At 45.8% G+C, this 18,585-nt stretch overlaps 3 protein-coding genes across 5 annotated transcripts in view; 1 reads left to right on the top strand and 2 right to left on the bottom strand.

Annotated features, from left to right (window-relative positions):
* The window catches only part of MED12L (mediator complex subunit 12 like), a 97,630-nt gene that overhangs the window by 32,455 nt on the left and 46,590 nt on the right, over positions 1 to 18,585 (top strand). The window lies entirely within an intron of this gene.
* Positions 15 to 12,418, bottom strand: P2RY14 (purinergic receptor P2Y14). Of its 3 annotated transcripts, XM_017734388.1 has the most exons (4): positions 8,948 to 12,418; positions 5,292 to 5,380; positions 3,892 to 4,215; positions 15 to 3,494 (listed from the first exon to the last, which is right to left on the bottom strand). In XM_017734388.1, the coding sequence occupies exon 4, from the start codon at positions 3,474 to 3,476 to the stop codon at positions 2,463 to 2,465; it is 1,014 nt and encodes a 337-aa protein (XP_017589877.1). In that variant the 5' UTR covers positions 3,477 to 3,494; positions 3,892 to 4,215; positions 5,292 to 5,380; positions 8,948 to 12,418; the 3' UTR covers positions 15 to 2,462. The 3 variants fall into 3 exon arrangements, with proteins under 3 accessions (XP_017589877.1, XP_017589878.1, XP_017589879.1); XM_017734389.1 differs by lacking the exon at positions 3,892 to 4,215; XM_017734390.1 differs by lacking the exons at positions 3,892 to 4,215; positions 5,292 to 5,380.
* GPR87 (G protein-coupled receptor 87) overlaps positions 17,601 to 18,585 on the bottom strand; it is an 11,128-nt gene continuing 10,143 nt past the window's right edge. Inside the window, 1 exon segment of the mRNA XM_008633766.2 lies at positions 17,601 to 18,585. This exon segment is cut by the window's right edge and continues 18 nt beyond it. Coding sequence (XP_008631988.1) covers positions 17,678 to 18,585 — 908 coding nt within the window. The 3' untranslated portion in view covers positions 17,601 to 17,677.

Raw genomic sequence — 18,585 nt, 5'->3', positions numbered from 1 at the left:
AATGACACATTAGGGAAGTTGGGGAAATATTTATTTTTTTGGTTGGTTGATTGGTTGGTTTTGGAAAAGATGAGAAAAGATCTGACACCATGCTGGGGGTGAGGTACTGACAGCCAATACTGAAACTCCAAATGGTGGCCCTTGGTTGTAGTTGAGAATCCACAGGAATTTACAAACCCTGCACCAGAGCTTTGTGGAGGAACAGATGAAGAATGTCTGGTTTTACGTTTAAACTGAAAGTTCAGACCATATATGTCGAAATGTTTGCAAAGCTTCGTAATCTGGAATGATCCTGTGTCCAGTTGTGAGCAAACATGGACTCATTTTATGGTGTTCTGCTCATGTAAAGCTGATCTTCCTATACCTGTAAGGTTTTCTTAAACCCAGTCTACAGCACTGGCAGTTGTTCCTGTCTGTGTGTCTCTGTCAGTTGGTTTCCCATTTTCTGTAGTCAGTTTACAGCTCAGGGAACTTTCTAGGCCTAAAAAGACAAAGTGATGGTTCGGCAAAACTTTACTGCATAATGGTCTGCCCTTCCTGCAGAAGTATTTTGGGAAGAGAACAGATATTGGAACATGAGTTCCCTGAGTGTGTGAGGAGCTGGCTTGGGGTATCTGAGGCATGATATGCTGGGAAAGATGTGAAAGGATTAATTTACCCAGTGCTGGAAAAAAATTGGCCTCAGTTCACCCAGCAAAGTAAGGAGCAAGGCCGAGGAGATGGAACAGAGGTGTGGTTTGACGCTGGTATTACTTGGGACTTGTCGCTCACAGGGTGGGATTGCAGCAGGATCAGGGGCATGGAACCATTTCCTGACTAGGGAAGCTCTTGGAGGAGGATTTTTTCAACATGAATGAAAAGCTGGAAATGTAGCATTCCTTTTGAACATGGGTGTTGATCACCATCTGCGCCCCTGGTGCCTGCATGTAGATTCTTGTCATTCTAATATCAGTAATCTGGTGAGGTGTGAAACAATTACACAATATAAATAATTTTTTCAAAGCTTGCAAAGCAATAAAAAAGTTATTTAAATATATATTCTGGAAGTGTTTCCATCTGTCTGTGCCAGTGATCTTTCACAGCCACAGCTATGTAAATTTATGTCGGCAAATACCAAGCCCTGCCATGTAGGGAACCGAAGGTTTTTGCCATAAATGACAAAAGATCTCCCACAAAGCACCAGATTCCCTTCTCCAGCAGGCCAGTTCCCTTGCTTGGAGGGCAGAGCCTGCAGAGCCTCAGTCTGACAGAGTCAGGGAGCTCTGAAAGAACCATATAAATAATCTTTTATGTGTTTTCTTTAACAAACACAACCAGAATACAGCCTTCTCCTGTAGTTGCTGTGGGCAGGTTTGGGCTGGTGACCCCCAGCTCCCACAGTCCGATGGACACCCAGGCTGCCCCAGGCGTGGGGTACTGGTGCTCACTGGATCAGGCTGGAACCGATCTGCTGGATGGTGGGAAATACATGGAGCTGAACTTGCTGCGCAAAGCTGTGTGTGAGCCCAGTGGAGGTGTCCAGACCTTTAGCTGGAGTACAATCCTGTGGAGTGGTAGAATCCTGCTGCTGCTGACCAGTGGTCTTGGATCAAGAGCAGTTACCCACAGCCTTGGAGAAGGTGCAAGGACCAAATGTTTTAAAATTTTTCACCCTTAGATCTGTTTGGACTAGAATAAAATGCCGTTGCAGAACAGTGAAGGACACGTTATTTCTGTTCCTATAGCTTCTTTGTTAAGTAAAATGAAGACATTCAGCTTCCACAGCCACTGTCTGAAAGCTTTAGTGGATACTTGAGGCCCTGGTAGGTTTTCCCTGTACAATGATAAAATCAATTTTTAAAAAAAAAGCTGTTCTGAAAAAGAAAGTTATAAAAGAGATTATATTTGTATAGAGGAGGTTGGTGGCTTTCAGCAGTTACTGTGGTACAGACAGAAATGCTTTACTGCTGTATAAAAATCATGGGAAAACCAGCAAACCATTCTTTCTGGGTTTAAATGTACCAGAGTTTCTAGACAGCTGTACCTGTGTGTTCCCACACGGCTCCAGGATGTTCTTGCCTCCTCCTGCACCAGTGGCGAGGGAGTTGCTACAGTTTGGTGTGGATGTGTTCTGTTCCTGTATGGCCAGAGAAGCAGATTGGTGTGGTTTTGGGTCTGTTGGATGGTCCTTTCAGAGACCCATGGCCTGGAGCTCCAAAATGTGCCATTCCAGGTACTCCTCTCTCTATTTTTGAGATCCAGATGAGTCATGTCACACCCTAATGCAATCATGGCATCAGCTGAAACAGCATGTAGTGAATATATTGGCACATGCAATAATGAGTTTAGACAGAGAAATAGCACCCGGTGTTATGCTGAAACCCTTCTTCTGTTTGTTGCTGGTTGTCATGTGCTCCGTTTCTTTGGGACATTTGCATTCATGAATAACTTCCTGAAATGTGCATTATTGTAGAGACACAAACCTACACGATGTTTATACTTTCCCGAAGTGTATTTGATCTTCTGGATTTGGAAATTTCAACCTCACTCGAAGCTTTAAGTTTGAGATGCAGTTTTTGATACAGCTTTTCTCTAAAGGGGAGGCAGAGGAAAAAATAAATAATGGGGTCGAGGCAGACATTTGCAGCAGACAGCACCAGAGTGAACTCCTTGGCGTAGTACAGCAATTTTTGGGACTGGCAGGTGAACTGGGAGCTGGTCTGGCTCAGGGTGTATGGGGTCCTGCAGAGGTGGTAAGGCGCAAAGCAAACGACAAACACAAACATGATGGTGAATATGTTCCGGCTGGTTTTTCTCTTGGCCACCTCTGAGTTCCTCCGGAATTTTTTGTAAGAACTGTATATTTTTTTGGATATAGAAGTGTAAAATACGATTAGCAGAAAAAAAACAACCCAGAAAATCCCTGTGCAAATATAAGTTGTTGCTTTGTGCCACTGTCTGCCAAGCTCACTTTTAAGACCTATACATTTTCTGGAGTAATTGTCTTTAGTGATTTCATTAGTTAAAATCATATTTGGAAATGACATAATCATTAATAATAGCCATATGATTATAGAGACCACCTTGCTGTAGTTAACTGTGTGAACAAAAGAGGTGAACAAAGGCTTTACGATTTTGTAGTATCTGTCAAACCCTATGAGGCCAAAAAAGGTGATCCCAATGTACATGTTCATGTAGAACACAACCGCGGAGTATCTGCACACGAACAGGTTGAGCTCTGGAGGAGCAATTTCTGAATCGGCAAGGATTTTGAAAGGAAATGTCAGGCTCATGAGGAGATCGGCCACAGCGATGTTTTTGAGGTAGACAATAAAACTCTTTGTGCTGGAAACGTAGAGGAAGACCCAGGCTGCCACGGCATTGAGCGAGAGCCCTGCGAGGAAGATGAAGCAGTAGAGCAGTGGAATGACTGTTGTAGTTATCACCGTGCTGTGGCTGCAGTTGTGTCCCGAGGAGTTGGTGCTGGAGTTGAACATCTTACAGTATCTTCATTCCTAGAAACAGAGAAGAGAGTATATCAGTAGGACAGGGTGGTGCTGGGCTTTCTGCTAACTATTCTAAGTTTTCTGCTCTCACTTCCAAATGAACTTGGTGTGCCTCTCAGAAATGACCACGTTCCCACACCGCAGCATTCCCAGTGGGGAATGCAAAGAATTTTCTGAGTGGTGTCGTCTCACTTTACAGTGATGTTCAAGGGCATGTTGCTGCTGTGAACAGAGGATCCAATTGCTTCCCTGTTTGACTTTAGCCTGTTGCCTTCCAGCCCAGGGCTGCCCCTTTCCTGCAAGCATGAGCCCACGTGCTGTGAGCTGGGACTGACCCACAGCGATCTGGTGACTCAAACGGTTAATGAGATGTGTTTAAGGACCACTATTTTTGGCATTGACTTACCATGAAGCATGAGGGATATGAATATTCCTGGTCAAAAAGTTCTGTAAAAACTCCTCTTCTGTTAGTCAAGTGTGGAGATAGCCAGCGTACGCCAATATGTCCCAGTGTTCCCTTGCAAGGAACTCGCATGTGCAGCTGGCAGAGTTTGCTTTAAACTTCCAGCAGCCCAGCACACAGGAGTGTGTCTGTGTGGTAGTTTGTAATGTGGGAGCTTGAGTTGCCTTCGCAAGTCAGTCAGATTTACATTTTAAAAGATCTCCAAGAAGAAATCACATCTGCTGTCTGCTTTTCTTTGCCAGAATGTTTGTGGGGGTGGATTATCCTCTGTGGGGAGGGCAGAACAAATATAGATATAAATATAATGCTGCTGTATTTGGCAAGTGAAACCCTGGGCAACTGGAAAATATGTGCCTTAAAGCTGGGAAAAAACCCATCTTGTCTTATAGAAAATAAATAATTTCCTTTTATCCCCAGTTCTGAGTCAGTAGCTGATGTCTCTGTGGAGCAGGTTGGAGCCTGAATGCAACCTTGCAATAGCTAGAAATGGACATTTTCTCTCAAGTAGGTAAAACCATCTCCTTTGGTGTATTGTTTTCTATACCTCTTGCAGATGGTGTAAAGGCTGATCAGCTTAGGTGTGTCCTGGAACCTGCATGGATGAGAGGAACATGGAGACCCCTGTGCACACCCAAAGCCTCCACTTAACCTCTTCCTCGTCATTCTCCCACCAGAGCAGCAGCCATCCTGTCTTTGTGTTTCAGCTCTAGTCATCAAGGCATTTGTTTTTGTCTGGCTGGGATTTTAAAAGAAAAGATGATTTGGAAAGCAGGTATTAAACTACCACATGAAAAGGCATGTTAGGGCTGGGAGGTTTTGTGGGTAGAGCTTGGGGTGATACTGCTGAAATTAGAAGGATCTTCTGGAAAGCACTAATAGCAAATGGCATTTTTATTTAAATAGTAACACACTGTATTTAAAAACTCTTCTCTTCTGCTGTGTCCCTGTTCACTTTCTCCCTCCAGGCTGTCTCAGCAGGACCTTCTCTCTGCACATGGTGTGTTAAGAACTTGTTCCTTCTCTGTAGGGTTTTCTGTAGCCGAGAACACAGAGGTGGGTTTTTCTGTGCTTGGACTTGGGGGTAGATATTAAATTGTGTAGGAAGTTCATGAAGTATGTTTTGTGCTGAGGCATCATACAACAAAGGATTGTTTCAGAACTGTGTGACTAGAGATGTGGACATCAAGTCTTTGTAAAGTCTGTTGTGCCTGTGCAGAATGGAGGACACCCTAGACAAATTTTACATTTGACACCAGCAGATTTATCAACCCTCTGTCCTTGAGAGGGGGCCACCGGTCAGGCCAGACTCTGTACATCTTTCCATATCATTGGCATGTCCTTACCTTGCCTCAGTTGCCTGCTGGGGTACTTTGCTAAGGGTCTAGAGCGCTGTCCATTCTCAGGCACAGAGCCTCTGCTCTTGCTGGGAGACCTGTGGGAGAGACAGAGGATACAGTCCTATCTGACAATGTAAACCTGTGGTGTCACAGCACACCACCTGATCAGTGCTCAGACTTCAGAAATGGTTGGGGACAGAGCCATGGAGCAGTCATGTTCGAGCTAAACCCTGTCACTGCACGGGTGAGGCTGGAGGCTCCCGTGTCCCCCTGCTGAGCGTCGCAGCTCTGTGTTCATGGTCAGTTATTGCTGTTCTTTTTGTCACCTTGTCACGCTCAGCTCTTTTTGGAGGGCCTTATCCTACTGCTGTGAATAGTTCGGCACTGACTGCAAACACTGTCACCTTCCTGGCCTGTCCCCTCTGTCAGCCGTGGGGCCCAGGGTGGCTCCTGTAGAGGCTGCTGGCGGGAGGCAGAGGGTACATGTTAGTGCCAGCATTTGGGAGGGGGGTCACAACAGCCTTTCGTACTCGAGCAGCTGTTCTTGTTTGAATGCTTGGGCCAGCATAAAGTACAGTGATTCTGTGTTAATAATGTCAGCTAGTTGTGCAAAACCAGCAAACTTGATTCACCAGATGATCAAGATTGATTGGATAAGATGTAGAAAAGTTCTGACCATTCCCAGCTTGCATATCATGTTGTCTTGGCAAAACACACGAAAGGGAAGCTGCAGAAACCATTAAAGTGCTCAGTCCCTTCTGAGGTCAGACTCTTGTGCTGCCCACTGTGACTCTTCCACAGTAGCATTTAAGGCAATTCTTGACTTCCGTAACTTGTCTGTCAAGTTTCAAAGTTCACCCTGCTTTACTGAACTTAAGAATATATTTAGAAGTAGTTTTACTTATTTATTGATTTACCCTGACTTTACAAGCGGTTGTGTAGTTCCAAGTACACATTTTAGCTATTTATGGAAACTAATGCAGCTGTTTAATAAATATGTAATACAGTTACAGGGTCAGGAACTGTGGCAGTGGTCACTATCACCAGAAATCTTTTTTGAACAGCAAAATGGAGTTAATCAGGGGAGGTGATCATGCCAGATGGTACCTCTGATGTTAGGAGGAAGCTGGAGAAGGAGGAAGCACAACTCACACCACAGCCATTGCAAGTTGTGCTGAGTGTGCTAAAAGAAGAATCTTATTTTAAGATTTTCTCTCTAATGTGGTGGGAATGTTAGTACTGGTTGAACTTGCAGTGCTGGCCACGCTGGTGTAATCCAGTGGGAAAGCTGCTGTGGGTGTCCCTGTGGGGTAGAAGGGTGGTGAGGCTCAGGAGCACAGGGTCTGGGAGCTCTGCTGTGCACTGTGGGGTGCACCCCGAGGGTGTTGGGGGCCAGGCAGGGTTGGCTGAGGGAAGCCACTCCCCCAAATGCTGGGGCACTTGTTGGTCTGTGTGTGGTCAGGGCTGCTCTGACCCTTCTCTGTGTCCCCACAGAGGAGCCCAGGCTGGCAGCCTGTGGGGTGTGTGCCAGGTGGAGACACTCGGGGTCCCTGGCTGGAATTGCTGGTCTCCTCTGGAAGGCAGTGCTTGCGGTGACTGTGGAGATATGTTGGTGCATTTGACTTGTTGCAAGTTTGCCAAGAGACTAAAATTTCATGATACTGTTTTTATTATGACATTTGTCATAGGGCAATGTCTGGGTTTTAATACTTAAGAGAATAAAAGTATGCAAAATACACTAACGGGCTATTTTAGCCTCTGAAAGTGGCATGTTGGGTGGTAGTTGTTCCTGTTTGTCATAGAATGTAGTGGAGAAAAATGGGATGAATCCTGAGATTAGGATGACAGAAGAAATTAAGTCGCATTCCTGTTGCAGGAAGCAGCAGGGGAGTACCTGCCATGGCACTGGACGTGGTGGTGCCCAGTGCTCCCTTCCTTGGGCATGGCAGCAGTAACCACTGCAGTGTCTCGTCCTTGTCTTCCAGCTCTTGCTTTCTAGACCCCTCAGGTGTGGTGTGCAAGGACAGAGGACACAGAAAGCTGTGTCTCTGCTCAGCTGCTCCTTGCGTTGCCTCTGACAGTGGCTGAGAATGGACATGTGTCCTGTGGCTGTCACTGTGGCTGTGGCCCTGTGAGTAGCAGTGCCCCTGTGAGCCTGGTGACACTGGGGTGTGTTCTGTCTGCAGCTGCTAAGGGGAAGGACAGGTGGGCAGATGACTCTGTGCACATTAACAGGACATCCCACTTCTGATCCAGAAAGGCAAAACCCAGGAAGTTGTAGCGAGGAGGCAGCAGTCGGCGACCACAGTTATTACATCAGGTAGATCATCCGTGATGTTCTCTTGGCACCTGCAATGAACTTCTGGAGCTCTGAAGGACACGGAGAGGAGAGCCAACAGGTACGCAGAGCAGAGGAGATAAGGTTGTGTATTTCCCATTAAAGCCGTGGGCTCCTTTGGGCACAGTGTCAGGACACCTCAAGGGCAGAATTGTATTTCTGTCTTGTAAAAACCACCAGTAACTGTTTCATTTCTTCTTCCTGTCCAGCAGGCTCTGTGCTATTTTGAAACCTGAAATTTAGCAGCTTTGTCTTCCTGATAAGCTAAGTTTTTCATTCTCTTTTTATTTCTGATTTTGAGAGTCTGCATTATTCTGAGCATGCTTTTAGCCTTACAAGATTGTAGTCTGTGAAGTATCTGTGTAAACCCTGATACTCAGATGGAAACCTGGGCAATGCTTTGAGCTTTTTGCACATAGCATAATTTTCAGATCTAACTCAAATACTCAGTTTTTTTAGTTAAGTCTCAAAATTCCCCCAGTGAGATCCTTCCTATCTCACATCAGTTATTGTGTTGGAATTAGGGAGTGGTGGATGTGAGAGGAAATGTTAGAATCAGGTAAGAATATTTTAAGAACTGAATAACAACAACAATGATAATAATAGATTGTAATGAAGAAAAATAACAAGGAGAGAGAGAAACCCCAAGAAAAACAAGTGGCTCAGCTGTCCTGGTGTGCCCCTCTGCACTGGCAGGGCATGAGAAGCTGGGAAGTCCTTGACCTGGTGCAAGCCCTGCTCATCAACAGCTAAACCATCAGAGTGTTACCAACATCATTCTCATCCCAAACCCAAACCCACTTCTGTACCAGCTACTGGGAGAAAATTAACTCTATCCCAGCTAAAACCAGAGCCCTGGGTCAGTAAAATGTTTTAATGATTACTAGTTTCGTTGTCCTAAAACTGGGTTTTTAAAAGTAGTAAAATGTGGCTCAAGGAAGTTTTCCCCTTTAATATTATATTTTAATAGTAGCATTTGTCATTCAAATATTTTATTTTAAATTCTGTTTTCTGATGTTTTAAACTATGAGTTTCGTATAGTTACATTTTCTCAGTCATAAATTAAAAGTAGTTGCTTAAGAAAAATATCCACAGCTCAGCCTCACGGCTGAAACAATAGTTTCTGTACCTGCTTCTGTAGTTAGTTAGTTAGTTAAAACTGCTCGTTTGTGCTATTAGTTGTTAGTGGTTTGCAGAACGTATGGATGTTCACCTCATTTGCCAATTTAAAAAGTAAAATTGCAGTGGCAGTTACTTAAAAATACCCGAGGATGTTCGGGGCGTTGGCAGGGGCAGGAGCAGATGATGGGAGGCGGTGTCTCACCTGGACAGAAGCGTGGGATGGTGTGTGTGGTCCCTCTTCTGCTGTGCCACGCCGAGAGTCCTCCGCAGCTGCCGGGGCACGGGAAACAGCCGGGAGCCGCTCCCGGGGCTGCTCGCAGCGCAGCCCGTGCGGCGATTTCGGAGCGGAAAGGGGAAGGGCTGGGGAGCCGAGCCGTGCCCCTGCCCAGCTGTGGCCGGGGTCTCAGCCTCCAGCTGGCCCGGGCAGCTCCTTGGAGAGCAGCGCTGAGCAGCTTTCAGGAGAGACACGAGTGCAGCTGGCACAGCAGTGAGCGGTCTGAACTGCAGGGCTGGAGTTTGCTTTTCCTAAACTGTTCCCAGGGCTGGCTGCGACCTTTCCTGTGACGCATCCTGCCCTGAGAGCTGCGGCTCTGTGCATGGGAGGTTTTGAACTGGAGCCACGGGCTTGTGTGGTGCCTGCTCAGGGCGTGCTCAGGCTGGGAGAGGGATTCTGGGGATACATGATGAGTCTTTGGTGTTTGGCTGTTTCCTTTCTCTTCTTTTTTGTCCTTTTCTTTTAACCTTAAACACCTGCTTGGCTTTCTCCCTTCCTGTTCGTCCTGTAAGTTTTCTGGGAGGTTTTGAAATCAAACACAGAGTTAGTGGAAATGTATGGTAATAGAAGAACTAATATTTTCTCTGTGGATGTAGGAAACGAGTATATTCTGAGAGAGAGCAGAGGTTTGGGGAGATAAATTGAGGTTTAAATGTTTATTTAAAAATTGTGAAATATGTACGTTGTGTACCTTAGAACTAGTAAACATTTAGTGCAGGACTTGAGCTCTGCTTGACAGTGTGTCACCCAAACACTACAGAAAATACACAATTCCTCATGGACTTTGCTTCTGTGAGGGTTTATCTGTGTAGAAGGGCCCAAAGGCATGGGGAAATGCATATACCTTCTCCCTGCAGGTCGCTGCCATGTCCACATCCTTTACTTGGGGCCATTGTGAGTTACCCTGAGCCTCTAGTCCCTTCCTTCCCCAGATTTCATTGAATATCTCTCAGTGCAATAAGGGGGTATCTTGAGAGGCAGAATTGTCTGTACATTCTTGTCAGTACTCTTGCCCCTCTCTGGATCCTGAGACTCGCAGCTCAAAGCTGTAGTGGTCAATTAATGGCTTCGGGGTGATGGGTTTGGGTGTTGGTTTCACTGACAGTTTCATGCTTCCCGTACGGATCAGGCAGAACGGTGCATGAGACTTCTCAGGTGCTCCCCAGAAGGCGCCAGTCAGCCAAACTCTTCCTCTCTTCCCATGCACCCTATGGTCATTGCTTGAAGCAGGGATGAGGGGAGTGAATCAGATAAGGCTTCGGTTTCAAAAGCGTTGGCTCTCCAAGGCAGAGTTTGTAATTAACTCTAAAAAAGCCCAAAACCTCAACTCACTTGGTTTTCTTTTTGATTGTGTCCTCTCCCCAGAAGCGGCAGCAGAAGCCTCAACATCCCTTTTGGGACCAAGGTCAGCTTTCAGAGTGTGACCTACAACAAACTTTTTCCAACAGCTTCCTCATCTAACCTCTAAATTAAAATAAGGATTGTTCCATTTGTGTCCAGATGGAATCCTTGCAGGAGAGGAACAGAAGTGCAGTCTGCCAAGACAAGTGAGTTTTAAAGAGAAACATGTAAAATAAAGGGTATGAGGAACTTTTGGCAAAGCAGAATTGTTCACCATCCTCAATGGAATCTCTCACTCCCATGGGCAGTTCTCACTTTACATGCACCACCCCACAACTTCTGTTAAGGGAGGCTCAGGAAAAAGGAAATTTGGAAAAAATAGCTGAAACATTCAGAAGTTATTACCATTATTTCAAGTGATTGAGCATTTAGCAAAGAGGTGAATAGGCTTTTTTGCTGATTCATCAGAAAAATCATGACTTGAGTCTGCTGCCAGCACTTTGCCAGTCTGTGTGTGATGGAAGTGGCCTTTCCCATGGGCTAAAACGACAAATGTGTCACTGCAGGGCTGGGCTCTGGTGGGGCAACATGCAGGCATGGTGCATCTTTGGGATTTGATTGTCTGTTTATTATTCCCTATTTGAAAGACTGGATGTGGATGGAGAGTCTGACTTGGAAAATTCCACCTGGCTTAAAAGGGGTCCTCAGTGCTCTCTGACACCCATTTCCTCTCCTGGAGCCTCAGATCAGATCCTGAGTTGCCCTTGTGCCACCTAGCAGCAGGTCTGTGATGATGTAAAGCAGATAAATCTGTTCAGGTCATAGTGGTTTGGATATTCTTTCCCATCCCTCCTCCTGCTGCTCCCTTCCCCCAAGCAAAAGCAGAGAGTGCTCTGAGACACAAAGTGCGGCATCGCGTCCTCGCCAGCCCTGGCAATGCTGCCCCTGCTCAGCCCAGCATGAGGCTCTGGCAAACAGCTTGGGCATGGCACATCCCTGATGCCTCTCCTTGTCTTTGATTGGTGTGCTGGGGCTCTGCAAATGAGCCCTGCTGGGGCTGGTGGGGTGAGGGAATGTTTAACAAGCTCTTGCCTTGTGCTGACTTCATTGCTCTGAAGAAAGCAACACCACCACTGCATTTGTGGCTTCCTTAGAGCATGATGCAACTCATTTATACTGAGTAACTTGGATCAAAGTCAGCAGGTGGGTGCTGCAGTGGATTTCCATCAGTTGTGTTGGAAAGGCCATCTGGCTTTTTAGGGACACAGCAAACACCAGAGCTCCAGGGAACATCCCACATTCTCTGCATGCCCAGGCTTCCTGTCAACCCTGGTTGCTGTGCCTGGTCCCGTGACTTTCAGAGCAATTCCCACTGACATTTCATGAGATGTTTTTGGAACAATTTCTGTTTGGCTCTACTTACTACTTCTGTAATGGAATTGCACCCCCAGGATGAGAGTACGAAACAGTTGTTGGATACGGTCTGCCTCTGAACGGAAGGCTGTGTTCCTTCTTTCTAGAGGGGAAATTTCTTGAGGTTGAACTCAGAAGCGGCCATTTAGTTCTTACACAGTTCAGGGTTGTTTTCTGTGCTTTGCAAAGTATTTTTGGGGAGCAGAACCCAATCTATTTAAAATAAACGTAGTGAGCCTCTGAAGGGGCAGCATGACGGTGCTGCTCAGGCTTGCAATGACTGTAACTCACCAACTTCATTGCTCAGAAAGGAATAAAGATAATGGTGTTTGCCTTGAGTGGTGAATGAAGACCACATCTTTGTGTGTGTTAATGCATTGAGGTAAAGGATAAAAAGTTTTGAACAACCTGCAAGTTCACCTTTCCATGTTAAATGTCCAAGGCTGTTCTGGTGGCTGTAAACAGCCATCAGTGTCTGGCCTGTTGGGGATGTTGCCTGTCTCCCTCTCACTGTGCTTTGATATGATGTATTATTTTTCTGGTTTATTGTTTATTTTAGTCTGTTGTATTTATTTATTTGGGGTGTCTGATGACAGTCTTTCTATTTGAAACAAAACCCAAATGCAAATAAAACAAAACATTTCACGTACTGTCAAGTTTGTTACCTAATTTGATCAGTGCATGGTCCTGGCAGATTGAGTGGATCAAAGGTTGTGTGTGTGTGTGAGTAGTTTTGTACTTTAGATGTTCATACTTTGTATTCTGAAATTCTGTTTTTGTAGGTTTTCTTAATGGCATGGCTGTGCTTTTTGGTCTGAAATGTCATTCTTGGCTGAACCTTGTTTAGAATTGTTAAACTAGAACCAAGCACATCAGTCAGAGAGCTGCATGCAGTGAGGAAGTGGAGTGTGCACTCTGAGGAAGCCCCAAAGGCAGGGGTAGTGCAGTGTTTCCAGTGTAAGATGCCATTCTGTGATGGATTAAATGTTGCAGCACAGATAATTTTCTGCAGTGAGAAGTAAGCAGTTGTCCAGGGCAGAGGATTAAGGGCTTAAGGGGTGGGTGGGGTGCCTGAGCTCTGTGTACAGTTTCACCCTGTTGGAATGACTCTGGCCAGCAGGGCAAGCCGAAGGGTTGCTCTGTTATACAAACATGGGTATTTTTCCAAAATGCCAGCCAAATCGAATGTTTAAGGATCTAAAGATGTGGCTGCTGTTTCTAAAGGGTTAGAAAGCAGGCAGTGAGCATGGTTACTAGATGGCCCCACACTTTACCATGCACTTTAGGTGGCTTAAGAACAAACCAATAATGTATTTTACCTTTAGCCATTCAAATCTGCTTGTTCCCCCAGAATCCAAAATTCCCTACTGCTGGTGGTTGTATTAAGAGAAGCTTTTAACACTTTGTCTGAGCTCAGGGCCTAAGAAAGGAATCCTTTTGTAGGATCGTGCTGATGGACTTGGGTCCCAGAGCAGGAGAGCGCAGAGCCAGAGAGGGGAGAACTCTGCTGCCGTGTCCCAGCACGTCTGGTGACAAAAAGACTGGTGGTGATTTGGTTCCTCACGTGTCTGGTGACAGCAGTGCGGGGTGGGGTGGCAGCTCTGCAGTCTTTGCTGACAGAAGTGGGGGTGGTGGGTCCTGACTTGTGTTCTAAGTGCAGGATCTTACTGCACCAAGCCATTGCCATGTGGAAGTGGTATCTGTGACTACGGGTCAAACCTGTGCCCTTTGCAGACCTGCTAACAGAGCTGTCAGTGCTTCCAGCCCTACTGAACATGAAATCAGGCAGATCGTAGTGTATCAGTGGCCAAGCTCTGGGAATTGCTAAAAGCAAGATGAACAAGACAAGTATTTTACTAGGATAATCCCCCTGGAAGGCCAGCTAATTACAAAAGTATTGCAGGACTTCTAGTTGGGTTTTTACCCTGTCAAATCTGCCAGCAAATCTTTTCTGCTCAGTTTTGTTTGGGTGATGGGTGGATGTCTGTGCATCCTCGTGGAACAGCCTTCTGAGGCCTTACAAGGATTTGCCTGGAGCTCACTCCCCAAGCCCATGTCCGTGTTCAGGTGGCACCACTGCTGCTCCCACACAGGTGTTTTACCTTACGGGGTGGCAGGAGATCCAGAGGAGCACTGAGGGAGGGGACTGTGCTAGACTGAATTAGAAAATGCTTCATGTGAGATTTGATTAAGTAATTTTTCTTACTTAATCAAAGTAGGCTTTCTTGGAGCTGGTTCTCTTTTCTTTCAGCCACAGCCAACCATTTTTCTAGTTGCACGTTTGTACTTAAAAGATCATCTCCATAATTTTTGCAGTTTCTCCTGTGTGTCTTTCTCAAAATATAATTGTGTTTAAAGTACCTCATTTTCTGATTTCAGAGTCATACATTCTACATCTGTAACCTTTTCAGGAAATGGGGAGCTCGTGATTTCCTTTTGTGTGCAAGATAAACTCTCCTTGAAAACGGCACAAATAACAAATACCTTTTTCTCTTTTTTCTTTCGTTTTTTTTTCCCCTTTTTCTCATCTTTCCACCATTTCTGCTCACAAGGTTAATATCTGGTCACAAGTTTCTTGATCACAAGCCTAATATATGGGTCAACACTCAGCACAGACGAGGACAAAAACTCATCAAATGGTGTCTCTTCTGGGGAGGGTGAGGAGGATGAACCCATGGATCTGTCCCTGCAATTTTGTGTTGAATTCTCATCCCCCAGTTAGATGCAAAATGGGGGTATCTTTTATACTTTAGTAACCACTAATGTGCAGAGTTCTGTGGGTGGGACTGTGGTCAAACCTTTCAGTGTTTGTGGGTGCATTGTACAGAATTTATGTACAGGTAGGTGGTGGACTTGGTTTACAAAGCATTTCTGGTTAACACAAACCACAAGATCTCCATCTGCATTGTGTTTGCACCATGGGCTCCCTTGCATGTTGAGTTCTTCATTTTCTTCACAGTTTTATGTTTCCAGCACTGATGCACGGCTGGGTGAGCCTGTCACAGCCACGCTGCCTATCAGTGCTTTCCCACTGCTTAATCCATCATGAGAGGCTGGTGGGTGCCAATGCAAAGACAGATTTTTAGAAATTTGGGTGGGTTTAGTTTCCTTTTTTAAGATTCCCGTGAAGCTGCACTGGTGGAAAGTCACAGGAAGGGTCATTACTAGAGAAACCACAGAAGAAGAGGACAAAATGTATGTAGTGACAAAAGTCCTGCGCCTGTAGCGATCTGCAGCTGGCTCTGAGTACGGGTTAAAATCTTATTTCTCCCACAATAATGCCCTGGCATGGAGAGTTCTGCCTGGGCTGTTCCATCAGAGTATGTAAAATATAATCACATTTGAACTACAAACACTGTAATGCAACTCTTCCTGAATGTAAAAAATCCCAAATGTTCATGAATTGTTCAATTGTTCAGGAATTGCTTCTTGCATTCTTGGGTCAGATCTGCTGTTGTACTTCCACACAGAAAACTCTGTTTCCTCTGAAAAATGGGACTCTGGGACTGTACAGCCACAGTTTATATCCATGTCTGTCCTGATGTGGCTCTCTGAAAGGGCAGAGCTAGGTCAGGGCCTGAGACTTTCCGTACAACTTCCTTGTAGCTTTTTCTTTCAAGATGAACTTTTAGAGACCAAAATTCCATGTCAAATCTGGATAAATTAAATATAGTTATCTGGTATTTGGGGCTTGGGATATTGTATAATTCCTTTTTAGCCCTGGGAAAATACTTCACAAACAGCATCTTCAAAGAGCTGTCATGTATGTGAGTGTGTGTACAAGCCAGTGATGGAGGATTATCACAGACACACCCTGTCAAGTAAAGTAAACTGCTCTTGGGGTGATTTTTCAGTGGAGTGTTGTCTGCAGCCGAGGGGTCAGGCTGCAGTGCAGGGGGGTCCTGGCTGGCCTCTGTGCTGCATGGCCGTGTCTTCCCTTCCCAGATTTCATATGGATATCCCACTGCTGGGACTACACTTTCCAGAAACTACACTTCCTGTGCTTTGAAGGGCATCATCCCATCACCTGAATGTGGCTGCTTTGGGTAATAGATTTTTTGGCGGAAAGCTCTTATGTGGGATCAGCAGTAGTGTCTCTCCTAGGAGGAAACACCATGAAAATCCATCCTTTAGTAAAAAAATAAGTGGGTAGTGAGAAAGGTGGTATATGTGCATCCTGTCAGGAGGGCACACAGCACTGAGGGCTGCAGGTGCCCATCTGTCTGCAGCCACCCCTGCGCTGCACCATCAGCTCCACCCTGTGCCAGGGCAAATCCCGGCCCTGCATGCCTGGTCTGCTGTCTCCTCACCTGCCTTTAGTGTCCTCTGGCTAGGGACAAACAGGGATATTGCCACTCAAGTGGCTCTTTGGGCTTTGCTGGGCTTGTGTGGAAATCCACCTGGAAAAAGGTCACTGTGAATTTAACACAGCAAGTACCAGGCACAACTTAACAAGCCATAAATGCTTGGTGATTTACACTTGTAAAAGGGAGACCAGAAGCACTCAGTCTTGATTTGCTTTAACCATATAAGACCTAAGAGGACAGTCTTTGGTTAGGAATGTCTGCATACAGAACTGATCTTCCAGTCCTAAATAGTATCATTCCATTTAATTTGGTGCTTGTGAGAATTTAAACTATGCAACCCAGTCCCCAGAATGGTTCTCTTAATATGGTTTTGTATGTGCATGGAGACTGCTTAGGGTGCAAGATGGTAGATTTGGTCCCAGAACTAGTCTGGTGTGTGTCAACAGTTTTCTTACAGAGCTGATTGGGAAACAGGGTTTATCTGTGGTATTTTAGTCATGTAAAGTATTTTTATTTAAAGTAGGATAAATACCCAAAATATCCTGTCTTCCTTTCCAGAAATGTTCTCCCCTGAACAATGTAAGCGGTTTTATAATACTTGTGTTAATCCAGGTATTATCGTACTTACATTTCAACTTCTTAATTATTTATAAACCAAAATCTAAACCTAAACCAATAATGTTAAAAAAAAAAATAGAAGAAACCCTTCTTTCAGTGGAAAAATTTATCAAAGATGTTCTCATACAGACCTTAATCTTGTTATTTGAGTGCTGCATTTTCAGGGTTTTCTTGTCAACCCCCTTTTTTTTGTGTGTGTGTATTAAAAGGAAGGTCCTGCTGTGTGTGAGGCACTGGCCGAGGGACTGTCGCCATCTCCTGCTTGTGCAGCTGCGCTGCATCCCGGGCTGGCTGTGAGCGCAGACTGCTCGGGCCGCCTGACAGCTCCTGCCAACCTGCCTTTATTAGGTTGGTTATTTTTGCTCTGAGCAGCTTTTGCTCTAAACAAATCTGATTTAGTCCCCAGTGAGTCCAGGACAAAAGGGTCCATGTGAACATTGCTGGGTTGGGAGGATTCAGCACAAACACTGCATGAGATGGTGCTGCCGGTGCCAAAGTGCCGTGAGGGAACACGGAGACGCTTGGGCTAGTGGCACAATGCCATGTGGCACCAGAGCCCTGCGCTGCCCCGGGCACACCGAGGGTCCCCACGGAGCCTGTGCCACCTCCTCCCCTTCCCTGCACCTGCTGGCATCCACTGGACCCTGGGGAAGCTGATTCCTCACAATGCATCCCACTCCGAGGCCCAAGGGTCCATCCTGGCTGGAGCCTCCTGAGCTCAGGGTTGTTTTCTGAGCTGAGGCAGCCTTAAGTTGGTTTTTAAACCAACCAACCTACCAAAACAGCCCCCAAGCCCCACAGAGTGAGCCTGATCCCTGCGGGGATGGAATTTGGGATGGATGTTGGTGAGCTGACACAGAAAAGCTGAACATGTCTGCACATCCCTCAATGAGCTTCTGTGGTCAGATACTTAAAGAGACATTTTATTTACATGATATACAAGCACTCTCACAAGTCAGCAGAGTCTCTGTGGGTGCCTTCAGACATCGGTGTACTCGTGGTAGATGCGCACCTCTGATCTCCTGACGCTCTGGAGGGACCTGATGCTCTCGCTCCTGGTTCTCATGTTGGATTTCCTGAATAGCCTTCGTGAGAATGATCGACACATGAAAAAATAAATGATTGGATCCAGACAGACATTGCATGCGGACAGGAACAGTGTCATTTCCTTACAATAATACAAGATTTTATGTGCAGAGTCATCTAAAATTTTGTCCAGATGACTAAAAGTAAAGGGTATTCGGCACAAATGGTAGGGCAAAAAGCAGGTGAAAAACACAGCCACGACAACCCTTATACTCTGGTTGTGCTTCCTCTTTCGGCTGGATGAGCTAATGAACTGTTTGCTTGATTTATAGATGTACCTGGATATGGCAATGTAACACCCTATTAGGACTATCAGCACCACTACAAACATGCAGGTGTTGATGTAGATGACAGCCGAGTGCCACTTGACTCCCAGGGGAGACTTCAGCTTTAGGCAGTCGTTGATGTTTCTCTTGGTGGGGTAGCCGTTGGTGAGGATCAGGTTTGGCAGCGCCAGGAACGCCATCACCACCCACACGCAGGCTGACAGGATCTTGGTGAAGGTGATGCTGTACATTCTGGAGTCTCCAAAGGGCTTCACCACCTTCAGGTAGCGGTCAATGCTGATGAGCCCGAGGAACACGATGGTCGTGTACATGTTGGCGTAGAACAGGACCGTGGTGTAGCGGCACAGGAAGGAGTTGAAGTGCCACGGTCCCAGCTGCGAGTCCTGGATGATCTTGAACGGGAACGTCAGTGTCATGAGCAGGTCTGCAACCACAATGTTCTTGAGGTAAAATATAAAACTGGTTTTGTTTCTGATGTGGAAGAAGATCCACCCTGCTAAGACGTTTAGCCGGA

The sequence above is a fragment of the Corvus brachyrhynchos genome, unplaced genomic scaffold (assembly GCF_000691975.1).
Source record: "Corvus brachyrhynchos isolate BGI_N302 unplaced genomic scaffold, ASM69197v1 scaffold544, whole genome shotgun sequence".
NCBI lineage: Eukaryota > Metazoa > Chordata > Aves > Passeriformes > Corvidae > Corvus > Corvus brachyrhynchos.
The sequence above is the reverse complement of the archived record's forward strand: the minus strand, read 5'-3'. Positions and strand labels throughout refer to the sequence as shown.